Below are 20461 nucleotides of genomic sequence, written 5' to 3'. Positions count from 1 at the left end.
GTCTTTGGGAACTGATTTTGTTTTGCCAGGAGTTGAAACAGTTCTTTTAAATCATTTTAATAAAAGTTGGGCTTTCCTTAATCTAACAGATGTGGAAAGGTTAAAAGAGAATACAAATCATGATGACAGCAGCAGGGATAGTTATTCTTCTGACAGACACCTGTCTCAGTACCATGATCATCATAAAGACCGGCACCAGGGAGATTCTTACAAGAAGAATGATTCCAGGAAAAGACCCTATTCTTGTTTCAGCAATGGTAAAGACCATCGTGAGTGGGATCACTACAAGCAAGACAGCAGGTACAGTTGACAATCATTTTGAAATGTTGCTCATATAAGGACACTTTAGAAAGTTATGGAATATGGAATTACAAGATACACTTATTTTGGTACAAAAACTTTTTGAAATTTGTGAATAATTTCTTATTATATATTTGCCACAAATTTTTTTTTGAAGAGTCCTCATACTGGTCTTTCTCCTTTTGATATTGTTTGCTCTGTTTGTTGTGTCAAATAATTTCATCTTCATGCATTCAAAACAATTCTTGTGAAATAATGGTGCTTGTTTATAAAAAGAAACATTGACATATCGTACTTTATGTTAATATTAAGAACCGAGGGTCGGGCATTTGGTGTGGTGATTTAGATGCCACTCAGTGCCTTCATTTGAGTCTCAGCTCTAATTCTGACTGCAGCTTTTTTTTTTAAGGTTTTTATTTAATCAATACAAATTTCATATGTACAGCTTTTAGGAATATAGTGTTTATTCCCCGCATTCCCGCCCTCCCACCCCCACTCCTATCCCACCTCCTACTCCCTCTCCCATTACATTTTTCATTAAGATTCATTTTTAATTCACTTTATGTGCAGAAGACTAACTCTATACTAAGTAGATTTTTCCACTGTTTGCACCCACACAGACACACAAAATATGAAGTACTGTTTGAAGGCAGGTTTTACTGTTAATTCTCATAGTATAACTTGTTAAAGACAGAGGTCCAGTATGAGGAGTAAGTGCACAGTGACTCCTATTGTTGATTTAGCAATTAACACTGATTTTTAACATTAGTGAACTGCCCAGGCTATGGAAGCCTTTTGAGTCCACAAACTCTGTCGGTATTTAGACAGAGCCATATGCAAAGTGGAAGTTCTTTTCTCTCTTCAGATAAAAGTACATCCTTCTTTGATAGCCCCTTCTTTCCACTGGGAGCTCACTCACAGAGATCCTTCATCGAGGTTATTTTTTGCCACGGTGTCTTGGCTCTCCATGCCTGAAATGCTCTCCTGGGCTTTTTAGCCAGATCCGAATGCCTTAAGGGCTGATTCTGATCATGTGGTAGCTCATGTACTTGGGTCACTGCCACCTGCATTGGGAGACCCAGATTGATTTACAGGCTATTGGCTTCAGCCTGGTCCAATGCTGGTTGTTGAAAATATTTAGGGAGTGAACGAGGGAATGGGAGATCTCTCTCTTCTGCAAAAAAGTAATAAATAGAAAGTCTGTATCTAAAATTAAATAAATGAAGGTCTTCAGTTACGTCATTGAGATCAAAATATGAATTAAAAGATAAAAGTTAATATAGGGAGTTCTAGAATTGAGTTATAGGACTCATTGATTTTGGACAATATTTGCTCACATATTCTTCGTAATAGGAAAAATAAAAGCTTGATGGAATAATGATCCTAATTTGGTACAGAATTCTGTATTTTTGTATTTTGAAAGAGGTAATGGGGAGAAAAAAATTATGTAAATATACCTTATTGAGGTTAAACTCAGCAGTTTGAAGTAGTCCTGAAACCAGGAAGTTTCCTGTATGTTTACTGTTTTTGAAAGGCAGAGAGAGTGGGAAACAAATACCCGCAACAGCTGGATTGGGGCTAAATGGAAACCAGGAACCAGGAACTCAGCTGGGGACTCCGATGTGGGTGGCAGGGGTCCAAGTAATGGAACTAACACATGTTGCATCCCAGTGTGTGCATTAATAGAAAGTTGGAATTGCAAGTTGGAGCTGGGACTCAAATTCAGGTACCTGGATGTAGGATGTAGACGACCTAGATGTTATCGTTATTGCTATTGCTAAATACCTCCTTTTTCTTCATTATTATTGGTTTTTTGAAGCCCTTGAACAGTAGGCAACCTAAATATAATAATCCAGCAGAATACATTTTACTCTTTTATTGATAGTTGGGCGTTTTCAATAATTAATGAGAAGAGATGAAAATTAAATTAGAGGCCAGTGCAGTGGTGTAGTGAGTGGAGCTGCTGCCCGCTGTGCTGGCATCCCATATGGGCATCCCGATTCGAGTCCCTGCTGCTCCACTTATGATCCAGCTCTCTGCTATGGCCTGGGAAAGCAGCGGAAGTTGCACCAGGTCCTTGGGTCCTTAAACCCGTGGGGAGACACAGAGGAAGCTCCTGGCTCCTGGCTTTGGATTGGCTCAGCTCTGGCCGTTGTGGTCATCTGGGAAGTCAGCAAGCAGGTGGAAGACCCCTTCCTCCTTTCCTCCCTCCCTCCCTGCTTGCCTGCCTCTGCCTCACTGTAACTCTGCCTTTCAAATAGATAAGTAAATCTTAAAAAAATGAAATTAGAAGACATTCTTTGTTTTTGGGCTCCACTTACTGCATAATTTGGAGAAACTCTGTCGTACTAGGAACATAATATCTATTGTAGAATGGTTTTGAAAATTAGAAATGAGCATATAATGAAAAGGAAAAGCCATGTTTTTAGAGTATATATTTATATAATTTCACAGACTTAATTTATCTTGTTGATAAGATCTTTTCGTCAACAAGAAAAGCCCATTAAGCTTAGTGTATTTTATTGGAAAAAGCAAACATTTTAGAAATTATTTCTCATTAAACTGCCACATATATATGTGAAGTACATTTCTCATTGGTGATTCCTACATCAAATTCTGCTCATATGTACCCAGTCAAATTGGAGTAAGCTTGTAATGGGTATTACTAATGCATAACAATTTTGTAAAATTGTTTCACAGGCTACATTCTAGCATCTTTCAAAGTGTTTTCATATAGGTTAATAAAAGGCAATGATTTCTGAGGTATTCTGTTTAATTTTAGTTACCTTAATTTTAACTTCCAGACCATTAAGATGTATAGATACAAATGATATATAGAATATAAAGTAGCAGATTCTCTAAAATGGACACTTAAAATTAGATTCTTTCAGTATGCTGTATATCAAATAGCAAAACTATTCTGATTCAAGTCATTTTTTCAAAGGGATATTTCCAGTGATTTTTAAGCTAACTTATGAAGTTTTGGAATGAAACACTAATCTATACAATTAAAATATTCTTTATTTTTAATATAACTTTTGTTTATTTGGAAGCATTTTAATTTACATTATTTATAAGTTTCAATTTCTCTTGTAGGTATTACAGTGATAGAGAGAAACACAGAAAACTGGATGATCACAGGAGTAGAGATCACAGACCCAATTTGGAAGGGTTAAAAGACAGATCTCATTCTGATCACCGTTCTCATTCTGATCATCGATTACACTCAGACCACCGGTCAAGTTCTGAATATACACATCATAAATCTTCCAGGGATTATAGGTATCACTCAGATTGGCAGATGGACCACAGAGTTTCCAGTAGTGGCCCAAGGTCACCACTGGATCAGAGGTCTCCTTATGGCTCCAGATCTCCATTTGAACACTCGATTGAACACAAAAGTACACCTGAGCATACCTGGAGTAGTCGGAAAACATAACAAAAACTGATATGTTTTGTCTTTCTGGACTTTTCTTTTAGCCATATATCATAAACCAACACAGTAATTGCCTTATATGACTTGAAAGATATAAACAGATCTTCTATCAGTAGCAGTATTGTTACTTCTTTCCAGGATGCAAGGTCTATTATCCCAACAGAAGAGAAAATATTTTTATATTTAAGGAGTATGCTGCACTGTGCTACAAATATTGTAGTACTTTTTTTCTTTTTTAAAGAAATGGAAAATGTTTACTATTACAGGGACCTCAACACTGCCCTCCCATATAGGCTGGATTAAACTGTTTTTAAGTCAGTGATTTTAGACTGACCTCCATTTAAATTATGTTTGTATATGAACTTTACTCTGACCTGTGATCATGTTTCAGGAAAGAATGAAAGAGAGTTCTTTTCTTAATAAAGAAAAAACACTCAAGGACTTTGTTCACTTTCCAAAGCTACTTGTTTACATTGTACACTGCGACCACCTTGCCGCTTTTCATCACAAGCTTGAATATTTAAATTCTGTACTTATATCTGTAATATAGCCAGGAATTTCCTGTTTGTGATCTATTATTATGCCTTTTTACAAAAAAATTGTAAATTATTGTAAATGGATTAAATGAGCTTTCCTTACTTTCTTCCCCTTCTCAGGCTTTTTTTGACTGTTCCTTTCCCTACCAACTCAGGCCTTCTTATTAAAAAAAAATCAGTGTAATAACACTTTTTAATGATTTGTCTTGATGGAATCATTGTTTAGAATGTAAAGATGGGGAAAGGGGCCACTTAATAATTCCATTAGTCCTCTTTTTATATTGAATATTTTATTAGATATATGTTATTTCTTCCCTTTTTTTCCCCCTTTTTTAGTCAATGTTGTGTTTGTAGTTAAAAAAAAATGGTGAGATAATATGTAAAATCTAAACTGCATGCTCTGGAAACACTTTTCAGATGCATTTGGTTTAAAAGGGTAGGTGTATGAACACTTTCAGAATCCAGAATGGCCAAAAGTTATTGTAAATCCATTTGTTTTCCTTTCTCATGTGGGCAATAATGTCAAATGTGCTATGCAGCCAGGTTAACATTTTAGAAAACTTTGATTGACTTTTAATATAAACTGTTACAATGCACACTGATTGTAAATAGAAACCTTATATATGACATATTAAATTTAAGAAAAATTTAAAGATTTTCTGCTGCATTCTTATTAAACTTGACTTTTTTAAAGTAATATTTACTTCACAGAAAAAGGATATTTTGGTAAGCAGTTGAATATTGACAATGTGTAGCACTGTGACTAAGTCTGTTTTGAAGACTGATTCTTTCTATGAAGTAAGACTTAGATCCTAGAAATTTTTGTTCAATTCTTTTGGTTCCCTGCAGGTACTATTTTATGATGCATCCTATTTATCCACAGACTTTTTATTTTGCTAAATTCATTGGGAATTCATGAGTCATATGGCATACATCCTTGGGTATATGCTGTGATACGACAAATTTGAATATTGACTTTTTGACACTTACATGGATATATATTCCTACAGTGTTCCTATATTTGGCCCTGCTGTTTAGCTATGGGAGAAATCTGTAGAAATTTGCTTAAAGATTTATTCATTTATTTGAAAGGTAGAGTTAGAGGCAGAGAGAGAAAGAAGTCTTCCATCTGCTGGTTACTTCCCAGAAGGCTGCAGCAGTCGGAACTGCACCGATCCAAAGCCAGGAGCCAGGAACTTCTTCCAGGTCTCCCACGCAGGTTCAGGGGCCCAAGGACTTGGGCTATCTTACTGCTTTCCTAGGCCATAGCAGAGAGCTGAATTGGAAGTAGAGCAGCCAGGACTCCAACCAGTGGCCATATATGATGCTGGCACTTTAGGTGGCAGCTTTACCTGCTACACCCACAGCACTGACCCCCATAGGTGTTTTTATAACATTTTCCTTTTATAATACATGAGGGGAGAACTTAATTTTTAAATATCTAATTTATAATTAAATATAAAAATGAAAAATATAAAGATGGCACACATTTTTTAATCTTTTTCACTTTTCTCTGCATTCATTGTAAATGATTATTCCAAAAGACAGCATCTTACTACAAATGTTTAATGAAGTCATAATATCAGTACAGCAAATGGATACAGGTTGGCATTTTTTATTTCAGCTCTTTTTATTTGAGACATTTTTGTTCAAATTTCATGGAACAAAATCACATTTTTAGAAAAAAGGAAATGAGTTCTGCTTTTAATGTATGTATTTGAAAGGCAGAGTTACAGAGGAGGAAGAGGCAGAGAGAGCACTTCTATCCGCTGATTCACTCCCCAAATGGCCACAATAGCTGGAGCTGGGCTGATCAGGAGCCAGGAGCTTCTTCTGAGTCTCCCACGTAGGTGCAGGGGCCCAAAGAATTGGGCTATCTTCAGCGTTCCCAAGGCCATAACAAAGAGCTGGATCAGAAGTGGAGCAGCAAGGTCTCGAACCAGCATCCATATGGGATGCCCACATTGCGGGCAGCGGCTTTACCCTCTCGTTACACCAAGACGCCACTCCCAATGGGCTTTGCTTTTTAAACAGTGCTAAGATTAGTTGAGTATGTTGGTCAACTAATTAGCTGATTTGAGTGAAAAGATATAAAACTAACAATAATTGAAACTACGTCCATTATTTCTGAAGTTAGCAGATACATAGAAAAGAAACGAGCCATAAATTTATTAAGACTGGAGAAAAACTAATACATAGAAATAACAGGAACATTCTCCAAAAAGTATGCTTATTTTTTGTCTTTCACATACTCATTCTCCTGTGTTATTTTATCCTTTTATATTTAATTTTTCAATGATAGATTACTCAGTATTGTACTAGTTACCCCTTCAATTTAATAATATACAATAAGTGATCTTTACTAAAAGCAACTGTCTATTTGCTTATAAAGAAGATACTGTATTTAGGGTATGTTAAGTTAGTTTTCAGATGGATAGCTATGGAAAACTTTTGAATTTCATTTATTCATTCATTTAGAGTGGGTGGCTTGGTAAAAAGCTAAGGTTTTGTATGACATGGTACATTACATGTAGTAATTCTTCAGAATGTGTTTGTAATTGAGATTCATTTTTATGAAATTTATTAGGAATACTCATTAGAATAAATGCCTGGGTTCTTGGGTCTGTACCACAGTACTCTGAGTAGGAAATTATCTTTGGACCATAAATGATTGATTGTCATAGCTTTATTTAATTATCACTTGTAAGAAAGGATGGGGATTTAAAAAAGAAAGATTTTTAAATATGGGATTTTTTCCTATCTTGATTTTCCCAACTTCATTGGAAATGTAAACAAATTGGCAACTATGGGTTAATTGTTAAAATTTGGAGTAGCACTTCACTTAGAAAATGAGAAAAATGTTTCTGAAGTATATAAAAACATTAATAAAGATGCATCCATCAAAATATAAAGCTAGGGTACATTGTGGAACTCTGTACAGATTTGTGGGCAGAGAGTGTTGTACGTTAGATGGCTGGACAGTAGTACCACAAACATGCCTTGAAACAAAGTGTCAGAACTTCTGTTAGGATTCATAAGACACCCAGTTTATGGTATTTTCCCCCAGCAATGACTATCGAGTGATTTTGTAGAAAATTTCTTGCTAATTGTTTCTAGTTAAAAAAAAAAAAAAAAAAAAGGTCCAACCTAATGGATTTCAGTACAGAAAAATAATTGAATTCCTAATAAAAAGAGACCCAGGGATTGGAAAGCTATGTAAAAGGATTAAAGAGTACTTGGAAAAGAATCTTTTTTCCCAAGAACCTAAATTCTTCAATGGGGATTTCCTTGCTACATAGGCACCATGTCCTTTAGCTTAGAAAAAAATTATCTCACATTTATTTGGAATAGAATTGGTAGTTCAAATTCCCAAATCAGATACTTTTAATTCTGTGTTCCACTGTATAACTGATCCTTGATCTAAATAATAGACTGAAGAAGTACAAACAGTGTCAAACTCTCTATGTGAGCTACATACGCTGATTGCATTGAAGATACATAAACTATCTGGCAGAAAATGTAGATTATATTCTAATTTTACTACTGTAGACTACATAGTAGTTTTCCAGTCTAGATTGAGCTACAGATACCTATTGCATTGATGATATATAAACTTTTTTCTAGCAAAAAATGCAGGTTGTATTCTAATTTCACTATTGTCAACTGCTACTAATTAGATTTCCAGTCTAGTTGGGGAACTGAACTGCCACTGTTCATCTGTAACTTGTTTTTTCCTGTTTACTTTTATAATTATGTTTGCTTGATCTCTGGTGTCCGAATCTAGGTGTCTGATTTCATTTTCTTTGCCCATGTGTCACCTCATTCCTAGTGGTTTTTTTTTTTTTTTTTTTTTTTTTTTTTAGAAGATTTTATTTGTTTACTTGAAAGAGCTACAGAGAGGCAGAGAGGCAGAGGCAGAGAGAGGTCTTCCATCTGCTGGTTCACTCCCCAGATGGCTGAAGCGGCCAGAGCTGCACCAATCAAGAACCAGGAACTTCTGGGTCTCCTACGTGGGCCTAGGGGCCCAAGAACTTGGGCCATCCTCCACTGCCCTCCCAGGCCAGAGAGAAAATCCAGCAGAGAGCTGGATTGGAAGTGGAGCATCCAGGACTTGAACCAGTGCCCATATGGGATGCTGGCACTGCTGGCAGATGCTTTACCCGCTATGCCACAGCGCCGGCCCCTAATTTATCTTTGATAAATGCATTCACAGCTCTCTGACCAACCTACTGTACTTTGCTTCTAAGTAGTACCCTGCCACAGTTTTTACATCCCTTTATTGTGTATTTTCTTCTAGCACGGCATACTACTTGACTTTTTGTTTATCTGCTTAAATCTAAAAACATTTTCTACTACAAAGTAAAGGAATAAAGTAGATCAAAACTCTTCCTAGTACAAGCTACAACTGCTTTCTTCTGCACAGCATATTTCCTAAGTGAAGCTTCTATTTCCAAACAGAAGCCAGTTTTTCACTTCTATGTACACGTAACTGGATTAGTTATAACTGCAGTTACCCTCTGCACTAATTACGGAAGTAAACAAAACACCCCATTATCTGGAGCCTTTCTTTACCAATTTTCATTCTAGAAATGAGACTTAAGTGTCTCTGTGTTTATCAAGTGACTGGTGATTTTTATCAGTCATGTTTAAAAACGAAGTCAGTAAACAGACTCATGGAATCATGAGATATCGATAAAGTATTCAAGTTTCCAGTAATAACAGTGGTCAACAGTGGCAAGCCAAAACGTTTGGTAATGCTGACATAGGGCATAGCATTTCTGAGAACAAAACTGAAAAGATAAACTAATGAAAATAATACAAAGGGTGAGAGGCATTGTTAATAGTGAACAAATACTGGAACTTTCTTGTGTAGAGACAAATGTGTTGCATTTTCAATAGTGTTGAAGTGAAAAAGCAAGAATGATAATCCTCTCAATGGTATTTGCTGTTTTTCTCTCTGAAAAGATTCAGTCATGTTTACATAAATTGCTATTCCTATGTGTACAGTGTGTGTTGACAAATTACATGGTTGTATTACTGCCACCATATTTAAGATGGAAACATTTTCATCATCCCAAATAAATTGTCTTTGCTCTTTTCTTGTACACCCAGCCCCTAACAACAACAGATTAGCCCCTAATAGTTTCAACTTGGCAGGAACGTTGCCTGGGACAGTATGTGGCCCTTGAGCCTCCTTGCCGCTTAGCACAGTGCTTTTGCAATTGATGTTTTTGTATTTATGATTTATCAGTTCATTCTTTTATTGTTGAGAATTCCTTTGTACTGAGTGCTTTACAATTTGTCCATCCACCAATTGGATAGAAATTTGTATTTCCAGCCTTGGCTATTATAATGGTAAAGATGCTATAATCACTTACGTACAGTTCTCTGGGTAAGCATCTATTCTAATTTTTCAAGGGTAAATACCTTGCAATATGGTATTTAGTATATGGTGCCAGCTATATGGTAAAGTGTATGTTGTAGCTTATGAACAAAAACTGTCAAATATTTTCTGAAGTGGATGTGCCACTTTACAATCCTACCAGCTATAGATGAGGGTTCTTATTTTTCTGTTAATCTGTGTGACTATTTTCTGTTGTCAGTTTTTTTAAAGATTTAAGCCACTTAACAGGTATGTTACTCTTGTGATTTTAATTTGCATTTCCCTAATGATTAATGGTATGGAAAATCTTCATCTCTTTGCTAAAGAGAAGTTTGTTTTTTTCTGGTTTTATAATATAGAATTATTGTTGAAGTCTTACATTGAAAGTCAGAGTTACAGAGAGGAAGAGGGGGGGGGGGGTGTCTTCCATCCACTGGTTCACTCTCCAGATCGCTGCAAAGACTGGAGCTGGGCCAATCTGAAGCCAGGGCCAGGAGCTTCCTCCAGGTTTCCCACACAGGTGCAGGGACCCAAGGACTCGGCCATCTTCCACTGCTTTCCCAGGCCACAGCAGAGAGCTGGATCGGAAGTGGAGCAGCCAGAACTCAACCCAGTGCCCATGTGGAATGCTGGCACTACAGGCAGTGGCTTTTACCTGCTACACCACAGTGCTATGGAAGCTTTAGGTTGGTTTTTCCCTTTTTTAAAATTTCTTGAATTTTTTTTTTTAAAGACTTGTTTGAGAGAGAGTGAGCACGTCCATCCACTGATTCACTTCTCAAATGACTGAAATGGCCAGGACTGGGCTAGGCTGGAGCCAGAAGCCAGGAGCCAGGAGCCTTATCTGGGTCTCCCACATGGGTGCAGGGTCCCAAGTACCTGGGCTATCACCCCCTGCTTTCGCAAGCATATTAGCAGGGAGCTGGATCATAAGTGGAGCAGCTGGGGCTCAAACTGGCAGTGCCCTTATGGGATGCCAGTACTGCAGGTGGGGGTTTAACCCACTATGCCAGAGCTTTAGATCAGCCCTGGCTTGTACATTTCTCTCTCTCTCTCCCTTTTTTTTTTTTTTTTTTTTTTTTTTTTTGTGGGGAGCAGCCCGGACTGGACTGAGTTACTGGAATTAAGACTTATTCTATGCATCTGCTCTCCTACAATATGGCGCTGGGAGAGGAGAAAACAGCTTCTACCCAGCTGCCTCCAGTTCAACCAATAAACTGTAGGACTTGCTCCTGATTGGAGAGCAGCGTACTCGGCGTGTGGGCAGCCGAGTTAGGATTGGCGGAGGAGGACTATAAAGGAGGAGAGAGACGGCATGCACGGGGAACATCTATGGGGAACATCTAAGGGAACCCGTGCAGCCCCCGAGAAAGCCGGCCGGCGGTGTGCCGCTCCCCTGTGGAAGTGGGGAATGCGGCCAGGGGGAACTGCCCTTCCACGGAGGTGGAAGGGATAGTAGCCAAGCCGGGAAGAACCAGCAGCAAACCCGGGGAGGGCTGAGCAGACGAAAGAACAGCGCAGGGTTCTGTGTCGTTCCTCCACGAAGACGGGGAGCGACATTTTTAGAAATCTTAACCTGAGCTATGGTTATAAAGATTGATTTTCCTGTTTTTCTTTGAAATGTACCTTCAAGAATTACATTAAGTCTGTGGTTCATTTTGAGTTGGTTTATTTTGTATATAGAATATAGATCAAAGTTGTAGTTTTGGCGTCTGGTGCTGTAGCGTAGTGGGTAAAGCCACCGCTTGCAGTGCCAGCATCCCGTATGGGCACTGGTTCAAGTCCTGGCTACTCCACTTCTGATCCAGCTCTCTTCTGTGGCCTAGGAAAAAGCAGTATTTAAGATGGCCCAAGTCTTTGGGTCCCTGCACCCACGTGGGAGACCCAGAAGAAGCTCCTGGCTCCTGGCTTTGGATCAGTGCAGCTCCAGCCTTTGCAGCCATCTGGGGAGTGAACCAGCGGATGGAAGACCTCTCTCTCTCGCTCTTGCTGTCTCTGCCTCTACCTCTCTGTAACTCTGCCTTTCAAATAAATAAATCTTTTTTTAAAAAAAGTTGTATTTTTGTTACTATCTGGATGTATGCATCCAGCTTTTCAAGTATGGTTTCTTGAAAAGACCATCCTTTTGCAACTGAATTTCTGTTTCACTTTTATTGAAAATCACCTGCCCATGCATTTATCTCTGTTCTGTCCCATTGTTTATGTGTTGGTCCTTATGCTGACAGCACACTACCTTGATTATTATGTTAAATCATAAAGTCAGCTATTGTGGGTCTTATTTTTTTGTTATTGTTCAAAATTGTTTTGACTCTTAAATTCTTTGGCTTTTCCATATTCATTTTATAATCAACTTAGCAATACAGAAAGTATGCTGAGATATTTATTAAAATTACATTGAATATGAGTTTGGGAAATAATGGTTAACAAGATTGAGGCTACTAGCTCATGAATATATTAAATGGAGGTACTTCAAAAAAGTTTCTGGGAAATGGAATTAAAAGATATCTATTTTGTTGCAATAAATTTTGAAATCACACATAGTATTTCCAGAGTATGCATTTTCCATGAACTTCAAGGGCTCACTGTTTTGGGTGTGAGCTTGTGTCTTTGACCTTGCTACACGTATTAATTAGTTCTAATGTTTTTGTTCCAGATGGAGATTTTCTACATAGACGATCATTTCTTCTTTAAAAAAAAAAAGTTTGTTACCTTCATAATCTCCCTGCCTTCTTGTCTTAATGCACTTCCTAGGCTAATTGGCTAAAAATTCGTTCTATAAACTCAATGTATGATGTTAGCAGTAGGTATTTTTATAATGCCTTTAGTCTGTCTTTTTCAAGGAAGTTCTCTTCTAATTTTCTAAGAGAAAAACATATTCTTAGAAAAACCATGAAGTACTTATTTATGGGGTAAGTGCACATGTTGCAAAACTTGGTAAATCATGGAATCAGGTTGGTTACTATCACCTTCATTAGCCATTTTGTGCTGATTTTCTCAAAAGTACTTTATCATTTAAAAAAAAATAGCCACCAAAATAAAATTTTATAATGAGGGATCTGATGTTGAAACTGAACTGTGGGGGCTGGTGCTGTGGTGTAGCGAGTAAAGCCGCCGCCTGCAGTGCCTCCCATATGGGCGCTGGTTCCAGTCCCAACTGCTCCACTTCTGGTCCAGCTCTCTGTTATGGCCTGGGAAAGCAGTAGAAGATGGCCCAAATTCTTGGGCCCCTGCACTCATGTGGGAGACCTGGAAGAAGCTCCTGGCTCCTGGCTTCAGATCGGCACAGCTCCAGCCGTTGTGGTCATCTGGGGAGTGAACCAGCGGATGGAAGACATCTCTCTCTCTCTCTCTCTGCCTCTCCTCTCTGTGTGTAACTCTTTCAAATAAATAAAAAAGAAACTGTGCTGTCATGTTGATAATTAACACTGTTTTGCATATTACTAAGTAATAATGTTTATCTTGTGTCACCCTTGAGTAATAATAATGTGTATAATGTGTCGCCCTTGAGCGTTTGGTTTTCTGCATTACCTCTGTTTTCATTACATTTGTGAACCACAGCACTAGTCCTCACACAGCCTTCAGGAATTCATTCTCGCCTGCTTTCTGTACTCTCTTCCTGTCCTGCTGTGCCAACTAGAGTAAGCAGTTCACCTATGTCAGCTCCTCTTGGAGAGTCTGGTCACTCTTTGAGACTCCGCTCATTTTGCAGCCTGGGAATCTCCATTGTCCATCAGTCTCAGGGAAAACTATGATTTTATGGATTATCCATTTTTTCTCTCATTGTTGGGATGAGAGGAACTTTCTCTTACAGCTCTCTACATCCTCAGAAGAAAGGAAACTCCCCAGTGGGTATTTTAGTCAATTTTGTTGAGGTATACTGTACATACAATAAAATGTATACAGCACATTGTAAGTGTACATTTGGTAAGGTTTGACATAATGCATACACAGTCATCATATAGAATGTTGCCATAGTGAAAATGTTTTCATTGTATCCCTTGTCTGTCATTTGTCATTTTGGTCCTTTGTGTATCTTATGTAAAGTGCCTATTAGATCTTCTCATTTTGTAATAGGCTTGTTTTGTTATTGAATTGAAAGCATTTTAAAGATATTTTGAGTAACCACTCCTTATATATGTATTATAAATATCTCCCAATCTATGACCTTCCTTTTGTTCTTAATAATTTCAAATAATAGATGTTTTAAATTTTAAGTCCATTTCTAATTACTTTCCTTAATATGCATTTTACATTTAACATAAGAAACCTTTGTCAACCCTAAAGTTGCAAATATTTTATTGTATCAGAGATATGGCTGCAAATTTTACAGGTAGGTTCAGGTTCTGTCTCAAGTTAATTTGTCTATTGAACATGAGGTGAGAGTTGCAGCTCACTTTTCCTCCATATGATTACTCAATTTCCAGCAGTTTGTTGAAGAGTATCCTTTCCTCATTGAGTTATTTTGACCCCTTTATAAAAAATCAATGACAACATGTGTCTCTAGAATTCTGTTCTATTGATCTATATATCCTTAGCTAAAATAAAATGGCCTTAATTACTGTAGCTTATAGTAATTTTGGAAGTCAAATTCTAACAGCGTGCCACCTTTATTTTATAAATTATTTCAGCTACTCTGTGGGTCCTGTATGTATATCTTTGCTCATTTAGAGTCATTTTGTCAATTCCTCATCCACCCCACCCCCCCAAAAAAAAAAAAAACTTGTTGGAGTTCATATTGATATTGTGTTGAATCAACAGATAAGTTTGGAGAGAGTTGGCATCTTCACTGAATCCTCGGGATGGAGGGTAGCTAATAAGCCTAACAGTCAAGACATTAGTTGAGATCCCTGTCTCTGGGGTGGGCATTTGACCCAGCAATTAAATTGCTGCTTGGTGTACCAGCATCCCGTATCAAAGTGCCTGCTCTGAGTCCTGGTTCCTCTGCTTCCAATCCAGCTTCCTGCTAATGCTCCCCCTCGGAGGCAGCAGGTGACGGTTTAAGTTCTCCAACCTCCCGCATGTGAGACCCAGATAAAGACCCAGGATCCCGGCTTCAGCCTGGCCAAGCCATGAACCAACAATGGAAGGTAGATCTCTTTCTCTCTCACTCTGTCTCCCTGCCTTTCAAATGAAATGAAAACAAAAAATTTCAAGAAAACATGTCTATGTTCCACATCAGAGTACATGGGTTCATTACCCAGCTGCAACTCTTGCTCCAGTTGCCTGCCAGTGCAGGCCCTAGAAGGGAGGCAGTAGTGATGGCTCAAGGAGTTGGATTCCTGCCACTCACATGGAAGGCCTAGATTGACTTTCTGACTGTGATTTTAACCCCAGCACAGCCCCAACCATTGAATGCATTTATGGACTGAATCAGCAAATGGGAACTCTGCCTTTCATGCAAATAAATAAACATTTCATAAAATATACTGACTTAATAATCAATGAACACGCTATATAGTTTATTGTTGATTTATGTGTGTGGATCTTGGGTTCTGCAAATATGCTAAACTCAATTACTCTGACTTCCTTAGGTTTTTTAATGTGTGCTGTCATGTCTTCAAATTGAAACAGCTGAGGCTGGCTCCGTGGTGCAGCAGGTTAAAGCCCCAACCTGCAGCGCTGGCATCCCATATGAGTGTCTGTTCAAGTCCCAGCTGCTCCACTTCTGATCCAGCTCTCTGCTATGGCCTGGGAAAGCAGTAGAAGATGGCCCAAGTGCTTGGGCCCCTAAACCTACATGGAAGACCCAGAAGAAGCTCTGGCTTTGGATCATATATATATATATATATATGGAGCAGTTTTAGGTTCACAGCAAAACTAAGGGGAAAGTACATGTCGCTCCCCGTCTTCGTGGAGGAACGACACAGGACCCTGCGCTGTTCTTTTGTCTGCTCGGCCCTCCCCGGGTTTGCTGCTGGTTCTTCCCGGGTTGGCTACCGTCCCTTCCACCTCCATGGAAGGGTGGTTCCCCCTAGCCACTTTCCCCACTTCCGCAGGAGAGTGGCACACCGCCGGCCGGCTCTCTCGGGGGCTGCACAGGTGTTCCTTCAGATAGATGTTCCCCCTTAGATGTTCCTTGTGCATGTTGTCTCTCTCCTCCTTTATAGTCCTCTTCCACCAATCCCAACTCTGCTACCCACACGCCGAGTACGCTGCTCTCGTCCAATCAGGAGCAAGATCAGCTCCTGCAGCTCAGTCAATCAAATTGGCGAGAGGCAGCTGCGTAGAAGCTGTTTTCTCCTCTCCCAGCGCCATATTGTGGGAGAGCAGATGCATAGAATAAGTCTTAATTCTAGTAACTTAGTCTAGTCCGAGTTGCTCCCCACAGTACAGATATATGTAATTACCCCAATGCCCCCACACGTATGTCACCATCCCCATTTCCACCATTCCCCACCACATACTGTGTGAGCCTGTGCTGACACGTCATCACCACCTGAAGTCAGCAGTTTGCATTAGGGTTCACCCTCGGGATTGTACATCCTATGGATTTGGACAAATGTATGATGATACCTATCAACCATTATGTTATTTTAAAGTTGCTTTTTCAAAAAATAAGGTTGACTTATTTACTTGAAAGTCAGAGATACAGAGAGTGAGAGAGGTAAAGAGAGAGAGAGAGAGATCTCTTCCCTCTGCTGGTTCACTCCCCAAATGGCCACAATAGGTGGGGCTGGACCAGGCTGAAGCCAGGAACCTGGATCTCCCTCTGGGTCTCCCATGTGGGTGTAGGGGTCCAAGGACTTGAGTTATCTTCTATTGCTTTCCCAGGAGCATTAGCAGGGAGCTGGAGCAGAGGTGGAACAGTTGGAATTTGAACCGGTGCCCATATGGGATGCCAGCACTGCAGGCGGAGGCTTAACCTGCTACGCCACAGCACCTATTTCCTAATTTGCCAATGATTTTTAATCATTCTTTTATTCTAATATAATTATTAAAAGTGATAAATTTCTTTCAAAGCATGGCGTAGGAGGACTTCCCCAAATTTTGCTAAGCTGAGGTTTTTTTTTTTTTTTTCATTCAGTTCAAAATGTTTTCTAGAGAATTTTGAGTTTTAAAGATTCTTTTATTTATTTATTTATTTATTTGAAAGGCCAGCATCACAGGTGGTGGTGGCCTTATCCACTATGCCACTGTGACAGCCCCGAGATATATTTTGATCTATTGGTTAGTTAAAAGCTTATGGTTATAGGGGCCAGTACTGTGGTGCTATAGGTTAATCCTCTGCCTGTGGCGCTGGTATCCCATATGGGCGCTGGTTTGTGTCCTGGCTGCTCCTCTGCTGATCCAGCTCTCTCTATGGCCTGGGAGAGCAGAAGTTGGCCCGAGACCCGGAAGAAGCTCCTGGCACCTGGCTTTGGATCAGCCCAGCTCCAGCCGTGTGGCCACTTAGGGAGTGAACCACTGGATAGAAGACCTTTCTCCGTCTCTCCTTCTTTGTCTGCAACTCTACCTCTCAAATAAATTAAAAAAAAAAAAAAGCCTTATGATTTAACTTCTAAATATTTTTAACAGTATCCCAATTGTTTTTCTAGGTATTTGGGGGGAAAAAACTGAGCTAAGAGGTTTCATCTATGATGTAAGAGACAGGTGTGCACAATTTTCCTTTTTAGTGTATTCAGCTGAGAGCATCTTGGAACACAGTATTTAGACCTTTTACAAACTCATCGCTGCCTACAACTGGCAATGCTGATCAATATTCATTCTCCGTAGCTCCCTGCTTATTATCTGTGGTTGCTGGAGCCTTTCAGGTCTTCCTTAACTAGGTACAATCCTTTTTCTTGGTGTTGTTTGCTTCTAATTTCCTAGGTTTCATTTTTTCCATTGATTTAGATAAGTATAGACATTATTTGTTTTACAAATATATTTATACTTAAAAGAAGTAATCCTTTGTGGCCGGTGCTGTGGCATAAGAGGTAAAGCCGCCTGCAGTGCCGGCATCCCATATGGGCACCAGTTTGAGTCCTGGCTGTTCCACTTCCGATCCAGCTCTCTCCTATGGCCTGGGAAAGCAGTGGAAGATGGCCCAAGTCCTTGGGCCCCTACACCCACATGGGAGACCCGGAAGAAGCTCCTGGCTCCTGGCTTCGGATCAGCACAGCTCCAGCTATTGCGGCCATCTGGGGAGTGAACCAGCGGAAGGAACACCTCTCTCTCTGTCTCTGCCAAATTCTCTGTGTAACTCTGCCTTTCAAATAAATAAATCTTTTTAAAAAATAAAAAAGCTGCTGAAGACTAAGAACAGAGAAGAGTTTGCTAGATTTAGTATCAGGGAACTAATTTCTGACCTCGACAAGAGAAGAGGCGGCCGCCGAGTGGCGGAAAACTGAGGGAAGCTTGTGAGGCGGGGAAGTAGAAAGCCTGGTGCAGGCAGGAGTTCTCCACGTGGAAAGTGGATCTGTGAGCTCCACAAGGAGGGCGGTGGGGAGAGGGGGTGGGGACGGCTGCTTTAAAGAGAAGCAGACACCGAGGGTATTGTTTGCTGGTGGGAATGACCCAGCACAAGGACAAGTCGAAAGCCCGCTGGCGTGGAGTACAGAGGAGACCACCTCGAGGATCCAGCCTTTGGGGAAAGCTGTGGACACTGCAGGGCTCCTGGGAGGGGCTGGTCATGGACAATTCCAGGCACAGGAAAGGCAGCGGGGGTGGCCAGGGGAGTGGCCACTGGCAGGCCGTTCAGGACGCTGCATTTTTTCCTCCACGTAAACCAAGCTGCTCACGGGAGCAAGGGAGGAAAAGAGGGAGATACTGACCTCAGGGAATGGAAATGCAAACACCTGTGAGGACACACGTGACGCGTTGGTGTGCACAGAGACGGGACAATCAATGTACAAGACACCCCAGCAGGGGAGTCCGTGCGGCTGCATCCTGCGTGCCTTCCAAACGATCCCGCAGCAGCAGGCACAGTGCGTGGCCACTCCCGAGCACCCACTCACGCACGGCTGTAGTCTCACACGGTGCTTGTGAAGACAGAGTTCAAACCACTGCCCGGTTCTGGAAGCTGAGTCTCCTAACAGCACAGCCGGCGATGGGTGGGGATAAAATTCAGGTGTCTGGTCTTTTCACCCCCCCTCCTCGTCTCACTAAGCCTTGCTTTCTCCATAATGTTCCCTCTGGAGATTGACGCAGGCCTGGGGTCCCCGGGGACAGGCTGGTATGGACAGAGGTGGAGGTCGCTATGGGGCACTGATTTGAAAGTAAATCTCGCCAGCCCTGCAGCTCACTAGGCTAATCCTCCACCTTGCGGCGCCGGCACACCGGGTTCTAGTCCCGGTTGGGGCGCTGGATTCTAGGCCCGGTTGCTCCTCTTCCAGTCCGGCTCTCTGCTGTGGCCCAGGAAGGCAGGGGAGGATGGCCCAAGTGCTTGGGCCCTGTACCCGCATGGGAGACCAGGAGGAAGCACCAGGCTCCTGGCTTCGGATCGGCGCAGTGCGCCGGCCGTAGCGCCATTTGTGGGGTGAGCCAATGAAAGGAAGACCTTTCTCTCTCTCTCTCTCTCTCTCTCTAACTCTGCCTGTCAAAAAAAAAAAAAAAAAAAAATTAAATTTTCACAGCTACACTGATGACCCAGACAACCTGGTGGTATGCCTGCATTCTGTCTCTGAACTCTTGTACTGTCTAGGTTTCTTTGGAAAACAAAATTCTTGCTTGACCCACATCACATCACAATTATTAAAATCAGACAAGTTGTTTTTTATGGTCCACTGAGTTGTCAAATACTAATTTTCAAAATCCTTTTACCATACTCAGGGGTCATAAAACTTGTTATTTGTTTAATATAGCAAAAGGAAATGAAATTCCTCTGTTTCCAAAATGCCACATGTCCCAACGTGTACCTCATATGTGCCTGGCCATCCTAACCACTAGAGGGCAGTATGCGCCCACCTATGAAACTGAACCACAGGACCAACGTCTACTTCGGCAGGTGTTTCGCAAAATATATGGTCTCAGACTTCCAAAAATTCCGAAAATTATGAATACACTCAAACAGTTCAAATGGACATCTAACATTGTTCAAAATAATAAATTGTGTATTTTTTAGCAATCGATATGATTTCTGGTCTGTTTTCAATATCGGCATCTTAAACTAAAATTGGTGGCATCTTTTCCACATATCAAAGGAATCTAAATACTAGAGCAATTTGATAACCATGGCCAATATTTAAAAATTATATGGTGCTGTATTGAGGAGGAAGGGCCCTAGGGATTTGTGCTTTCTTCCTCCCTTCTTCCTTTCCTCCCTCCCTCCCCCCTTTCTTCCTCCCTTCCTTTCTTCTTTCTCTGCATTTCTTTTTGTTGCTGTGATTGTATTTTAAACAATCTTTGATGGACGTGTAATGCACATACACCTTTAAGGGGCACTGTGCAAATTCTAGCACCTTCACATAAGATACACTCATCAGATGAGGCAGTCAGCGTTGCCACCTCCCTGCCCTCCTCCCTGTTTGGAGCCTCCGGGTCCCTCTCCTCCAGGATCTGAGCTTTCTGGGGTGATCCCTCCTTGGGCAGAGACCCAGGTACTCGAGCCATTGCTGCTGCCTTCCCTCCCAGGATGAGCATTAGCAGGAAGCTGGGTTGGCAACTGTGCTGGGGCTCCAACTAGGCACTCTGATGTGGGAGGCAGGCATTCCAAACACCTGCCCCAAACAATCCTTTTGACAAACCCTAAAAATAATTACATGGACAAGTTTTCTTTATCAATTAGAAATTCTTCACTTTTCCACTTTATTTTTCACATACATTTAAATCCCATTTCCGCCACAAAATATATCTTTGCAGGGCTTTTTGGTCCCTGTCTCATACTTC

The 20461-nt window shown here is 40.6% G+C and overlaps 1 protein-coding gene across 3 annotated transcripts in view; it reads left to right on the top strand.

Moving 5' to 3' along the window:
• CHD1 (chromodomain helicase DNA binding protein 1) overlaps nt 1–4925 on the top strand; it is a 71265-nt gene extending 66340 nt beyond the window's left edge. For all 3 annotated transcript variants that reach the window (XM_051853606.2, XM_051853604.2, XM_051853605.2), the window contains 2 exons: nt 90–300; nt 3397–4925. In XM_051853606.2, coding sequence (XP_051709566.1) covers nt 90–300; nt 3397–3739 — 554 coding nt within the window. In that variant the 3' untranslated portion in view covers nt 3740–4925. The remainder of the gene's footprint in view (nt 1–89; nt 301–3396) is intronic.
• Nucleotides 4926–20461: the final 15536 nt, after the last annotated feature.

Source organism: Oryctolagus cuniculus, chromosome 14, assembly GCF_964237555.1.
Source record: "Oryctolagus cuniculus chromosome 14, mOryCun1.1, whole genome shotgun sequence".
NCBI lineage: Eukaryota > Metazoa > Chordata > Mammalia > Lagomorpha > Leporidae > Oryctolagus > Oryctolagus cuniculus.
This window is presented reverse-complemented; position numbering and strand designations above follow the sequence as displayed.